Source organism: Meleagris gallopavo, chromosome 5 (assembly GCF_000146605.3).
Source record: "Meleagris gallopavo isolate NT-WF06-2002-E0010 breed Aviagen turkey brand Nicholas breeding stock chromosome 5, Turkey_5.1, whole genome shotgun sequence".
NCBI classification, from domain to species: domain Eukaryota; kingdom Metazoa; phylum Chordata; class Aves; order Galliformes; family Phasianidae; genus Meleagris; species Meleagris gallopavo.
The window spans coordinates 53,470,377-53,476,530 of NC_015015.2; the positions used below are offsets into that span (position 1 = coordinate 53,470,377).

Below are 6,154 nucleotides of genomic sequence, written 5' to 3' on the forward strand. Positions count from 1 at the left end.
AACGCGCGGCCTGCGTGCGGGGCGTCCCGAGCCCTCCGGGGGGGGGTTCACGTCCGGCCTGAGGGGCCGCGTGCTTTGAGCCCGGTGCCTCTCGGGGCGCCGAGGCCGTATCCCCTCCCAGTCCTCTGGGCTCAGCCTGAAAGAATCCCCACGGCTCCGCTCGTGGCTGTGGGAGGGGAAGAGAGGCCTCGCTGGGGCAGCTGCGGGAAGGCAGACCTGCCCGGAGCTGGTGCTGTCGTTCCTCTCGTGACGGTGCTGCTGTAATGGCTTCCAGTTGGGACCGGCGTGGTGGATATTAAATCGTGGTAATGGAGGATCCGTGCTAATTGGGTCGGCGGTCTTCAGCTGGAGAGAAGGGGAGAGCTGAAGGGAGACGATCGGATGCACCGACCTGAGCGTGCCTAAAGAATGCAGTGCTTATGTTTGAGTCAGCAGGGAAGGGAGCCGTGCGGTGCCAAAAGGCTTGGATGAGGAAAATGAGCTGTTGTGGAGATGTGGGGAGCACTGGGGTCTGCAAGGCAGGAGCAGGGCTCCAGCACCCCAGGGCCTGCAGCAGGGAGCCGTGTTACGGATTCAGAACCATTCAGGTTGGAAAAGAGCACTAAGATCCCAAGTCCAATCCCAGCCCACCCCCAGCATGCCCACTGCCCTCTGCTCACTGCCACATCTCCACGGTTCTGGAACACCTACAGGGTGATCCCACCACTCCCTGGGCAGCTGTGCCACTGCATCACCATTATTTCTGAGAAGAGATTTTTCCTAATATCCAAACTGAACGTCGTCTGGCACAACTGTCAGCTCATAGTGTGCAGGCCAGTGGAACGGCTGCCTTCTCCTCAACCACCAGCCTTAAGGCAAATTGCCTGAGTAGACAGGACAGCATCAGCCTCCAATGCTACCGGCATCATCCATTCCTGTCTAGGAGCAGCCAAGACCCCTCAGCCTGTCTCTAGTGGAGGAAACCACTTAAAGAGGCATAGAGCGCCTTTTCAAGTGCACATCCTATGAGCAAGCTCTGGAAGATGGTTCAGCCATCTGAGCAGACATTACTAATGCTTCCCTGTAATGCTAGGAGAATCCTCCATTTAATCCTTTGCCTTCCTGGCAGTTGATGCTGTTCATGGAGCAAAGGCAGTACTGTGTGCTACCCGTACTGCTGGGATATGGAGGCAGGAATTCCTACTGAGCAGCTGTGACCGCTGTTGCTAATAGTTGTTTTCTAGCAACCACTGCTTGGTAATGCATTTATCAGAGGCAGAAGGGATCCGGCAGTGGGATCAAGACGGTAGAAATTTTTTATTTGGCTTACTGGGATTAATATTGCATTTATTAGAATAGAGAGAGGCCGTTGTATTTTGGCAGGAGATGCTTATCTCACTGCTTAAAGTCAGTTAGTATGTTAAGTTTAAAAATATGCTTGCAAAAGGACAGAAATTTGTCGGGTATAATTGATAATAAAGAGGTTTACAAAACTGTTGTGGATTCCCTGGTACACATGGAAATTCTAGTTAAAGAGAACAGCAAATCCATATGATTTGCAGCCTTTTTAATGGAATGGTTACATAATGTCTATAAAATGAATGATTTCTCTTCTAGGATATTATGGGGATTTGGATACTCTGCCAGACTACTGAAAACTAATCATTATAGGCCAGCTGCATCAAATACATCATCCCCAGCAGTTTGGATGCTATTGGCACAGCGTTCTGGCAGAATACCTGCACTCTTTGCAGTAGTTCAGAAGAGGAGAATTTTCACAATGCCTGAAACAGTGCAGGATGACACAAACCCAGGACTGTATTCGCCGCCTCCTGAAGTGCGTGGGATGACGCTGCTCAACCGAGAGGCTTTTAAAAGGACAGTCATCGTTCCAGTTCTTAAAGTAAAGAAAGAAATTGTCCATACTTTGCTGAAGTCCCTAAAACAAACAGTACTGCAGCGACCCGGACTGAAGCGAGTGGTTGAGGATCCAGAAGATGAGGACAGCAAACTTATTATATTGGATCCTCATAAAGTGCCAGAATTCTCATTGGGAGAGTCAGAGAAAGAGGTATTAAAGCAGCTTCACATTAGTCCTGAGGTGTCCGAGTACAATTTGGAGCTGACTTATGAGAATTTCAAGTCAGAGGAGATCCTACGAGCAGTCCTTCCTGAAGGCCAAGATGTCACCTCTGGCTTTAGCCGTGTTGGTCACATCGCTCACGTGAATCTTAGAGACCATCAGCTCCCTTACAGACATTTGATCGGTAGGTAAACAACTCTCATCAAAGGAGTTATTTCATTTCCAAAGATATTTTTACAATTATTCTGCCCAAATAGAATAGTTCCACGTGTACAAAGAGAACTCACAAGAACTCCATTCTTTTGTATTTTGTCATTAAATTGCTTTGTGCTGATGCTTTACCTGTACACAGAAGACACAACTCTTTGAACAGTAACTGTGGTCTCACTGCTGTGAGCATTGGGTCAGGGATAAGTGTGTGCTTCAGTGAGATCCAGCACTGTGCAGTCATTGGGGGGGGCTGTTGTAATATATGTTTGCTTTTATAAATGTAAAAGTATACTGCAGTGTTTGTATCTTTTATATAGCGTTAAGTGGTTGTAGTTCCTTAACCAGAATATCTCCTGTCCTCTTTTCAGGCCAGGTTATAGTTGACAAGAATCCAGGAATCACCTGTGTGGTGAACAAAACCAATATTATTGACAGCACATACAGAAATTTTCAAATGGAAGTGCTTGCAGGAGAGAGCAACCTGGTAACCAAGGTACAGGACTTTTCCCCTCTTACTTTAAACTTCATATGCTAAAACCTGAAGCCATCTACTGGAGAGCTGTGGTGGAAAGACACGGGTAAGGCCATTCCCTTGCACAGGGAAGGCATTTGAATTGTCAAGTCAGAAGTGACAAGCAAATATTGTGCAGATGGTATTAGCTCATTGCACATACATCTGGGATAGCACTGAGTGCACACGAAGGGATGCCGATCCACGTCAGTGTGTTTCTTGTTGGCAAAGCAACAAGAGTTGGCAAAGCAACGTCGCAGTGAATTGGAATAAGTTACTTCAGAGCCACACAATTCAGTGTAGTGGTGTGAAGAGAGCATTGTATTGCATTGCACTCCTGTCTGAGTAAACAGTTTGTTTCTAGGTCTGTTGGTAGGGTAAGGGTCATCTTCAAGTTTGGGCTTGGATCTGTTTCCAGACTCTGTCACCGTAAGAGATAAAATGCGGTGTTTTTTCAGACAGCACAACTGGCTCCCAGTGGCTCTGGATTTGGCTGACTGCTGCCATCCTCATGCTGTATCATTCTCAGACACTTATTTATTGTGTAGACTCTGTGCTAAGGAGGGTTTGAGGCATCTTCCCAAGATCTGCTTTCAATAATGGAGTTGTCAGACAGCCACAAAGCTCATGAAAAGCCTCAGATTTTATTTTGTATGGTCATTTTAAGCTGTAGCTTTACATCCACCTGGTGATTAAGAAATGCATAAGTCAGCCATCTGGATTGACAGCTGAAACATTCCTTATGGCTATTTATGATGAGCAGACCTGTTTATACACGTTGCACATACACTATCAATGGGACAAATGTCAGTCTACACATTACCTTTTGTTTTTTAGCTGTCTTAATTACTGATTTTGCTTTAACATGTCTGGAATTTGAACACAGAGACTTAACCAAAGGTTTTTGTCTTCCAGGTCAAAGAAAATAATTTCACATATGAACTGGACTTTGCTAAAGTCTACTGGAACCCCCGTCTTTCCACAGAACACGGCCGTATCGTTGAGCTTTTAAAGCCCGGCGACGTCCTTTTTGATGTCTTTGCTGGGATTGGACCTTTTGCTATTCCAGCAGCAAAGAAAAAGTGTGTTGTATTTGCAAATGATCTCAACCCAGAATCCTACAACTGGCTGCTGCACAACTGCAAGCTAAACAAAGTAGACAACAAAATAAAAGCATTCAACATGGATGGCAGGGACTTCCTCCTGGGGCCAGTGAGAGAAGAGCTAAGGAAAGAGCTCACACTTGTAAAAGAGCAGAAAACAGCTTTTCATATCGTCATGAACTTGCCAGCTTTGGCTATTGAATTTCTGGATGTTTTCAGGCATCTCTTAGTCGGAGAGCCCTGCAGTGCTGCTGTCCTCCCCACAGTGCACTGCTATGGTTTCTCCAAACACGAAAACCCAACCAAGGACATCCAGGAACGGGCTGGGGCTGTGCTGGGAGCCTCCCTAGAGGGACGCTGCTCTACTTACCTGGTTAGAAACGTTGCTCCAAACAAGGAGATGCTGTGCATAACTTTCCAGATCCCAGTGGACGTGCTGTACAAGAGGCCCTGCCCTGCTGGAGGTAAGTGGCATGTGGATTTCAGGCTGCTCTTCTGCTGTTTGAGATTGGTCCCACCTCATCAGTCCCATGGGCCACTTGTGCCACAAGTGTGTGTGTGCCACAGCTGCAGGGCTTCATCAGCAACCTCTGATCCCAGCAGGAGCCTGCGCAGACTGCATAGGATCATCCCACAGCCATAAAGCAGAGCTTTTGCCTTTAGATATCCTCAGTGACCAGCAAATTGGTCATTTGTTTCTTGTAGGAATCAGTTGTTTCAGTGACACTGAGCTTGGCACAATGTGACAAGTTGGGATAGGGAAACTTTCCATCTGCAGTTACATGAACTGGAAGGAGGTTTTTAGTAAGGTTTTATTGCCACGAAACATTTTTATGCTGTTATGTGCAGTGCTGAGATGTAGGTCAAAATGCAGTCAGTGCAGGTGTTTTGAGAGTCTCTTCAGCGGTCCATGAAGGAAAGACCTCCCTTCATTTGTGTTTGGGCTCATTGCTTCTAGTTCAGTCCTGTGTGTTGCATGGCTTGTGCTTCAGTTTGGTCTGTTTATTGCATGTTAAATAACTTTTCCAACTTTCTTCTAGAAAAACCAGCCCCTAAGCGCCTGCGTACCTGCAAGGATTCCACTGAAGAAAACATACAGAGCTGAAAACCAGAGTTCTGGTAATGACCTGATTAGTTTGCATAAGGAGTGCTGAGGTTACCTCTGGTCCTTCCCTTCAGTTGTTACCCACCTCAGGTGCACAGTGTTCCATAACCTTCCTTTATGAGCACTGCTTCCTGCATTCATTTTTTTTTTAACTGTGGGATCAATTGCCAGATTGATACTGTTCTTACTGCAATAAATCAAACCTCACTGTTTTTGTACAAAAATGTGTTGTCATACTCTGTTATTTCACACCCTGTCGTAAGTTGGTGACGCTGGCTGGGGCAGTTCTCTGCTGCAGTGTTACTTTAGTAGAGTTTGCAGTGAGAACACATTTGTGTATGTTGTGGGACCTAGCAGGATGATGTGTAACCCCCTCATTTACAGCACAGATTAGGATACTCTTTGATAAGTGGTCTGTAGGAATATTGGATTACTCTTAGCAGATGCACAGACAGCTCTACTGTAAGCAAGGGAGCCCTTCAGAGGCTGACCTAAGGAACAGAGAGGCAGCAGTAGCCATGTAGAGCTCCTGGATTTTTGGAGAAATAAATGCTTTGTACCACTAGATTGAGTTGGGGTTAGGAGCTACTCTAATTGCATTTGCACACTTGTGCACGTTTCGGTTAAAGCAGCAGACTGAAAACCAGTACGTAGCTGATGGGTCCTCCTCTCATCGTGAGCCTTTCTCCTCTCCAAGCTTTCTCCAAGCTGTCCCCTACCTCTGATGCAGCCTCCGGATGATCTCTGACTGGCTGCTGGTATTCTGCAGGGATTCAATAAAGCATTGCCCTTAATTTCCTTTTCTTCCTTATCCAAACTATTGTTGGGCAACGTCAACCACAGACAATTTATTTGGGCAGAGAACTCACATCACGCTCTCGGTTTCAGATACTTTCCTTCGGCCCAAGCTCACTCATAGCAACACTTGCCAGATGTCCCTCACCCTCCTCCCTGGGGCCCATACCCTGATGTCCTGGTGCTCACCACCCTGCTCAGTGGCTCTGGTACAGCCCTTTTCCCTTGGCTGTACAGCCTGGTTACTGCTAGATTGCGTTTATCAAACTAGGGGGGAAAAAACCATGATGACTCACTCATGCTATCTGAAAGCTGCTGTACAGATTGCTTCCCCCGCCTGCCACTCCAGCCCCAGCATTCCTCCACTG

At 46.8% G+C, this 6,154-nt stretch overlaps 1 protein-coding gene across 4 annotated transcripts in view; it reads left to right on the forward strand.

Moving 5' to 3' along the window:
• The window catches only part of TRMT5 (tRNA methyltransferase 5), a 5,655-nt gene extending 440 nt beyond the window's left edge, over positions 1-5,215 (forward strand). The window contains exons 1-5 of one of the 4 annotated variants that reach the window (XM_010712058.3): positions 36-587; positions 1,597-2,246; positions 2,641-2,765; positions 3,699-4,350; positions 4,927-5,215. In XM_010712058.3, coding sequence (XP_010710360.1) covers positions 493-587; positions 1,597-2,246; positions 2,641-2,765; positions 3,699-4,350; positions 4,927-4,991 — 1,587 coding nt within the window. In that variant the 5' untranslated portion in view covers positions 36-492 and the 3' untranslated portion in view covers positions 4,992-5,215. Of the gene's footprint in view, positions 1-35; positions 588-1,596; positions 2,247-2,640; positions 2,766-3,698; positions 4,351-4,926 lie in introns of those variants that run through there. The other 3 variants (XM_019615956.2, XM_019615958.2, XM_010712059.3) reach the window with 3 other exon arrangements.
• The last annotated feature ends 939 nt before the right edge of the window (positions 5,216-6,154 follow it).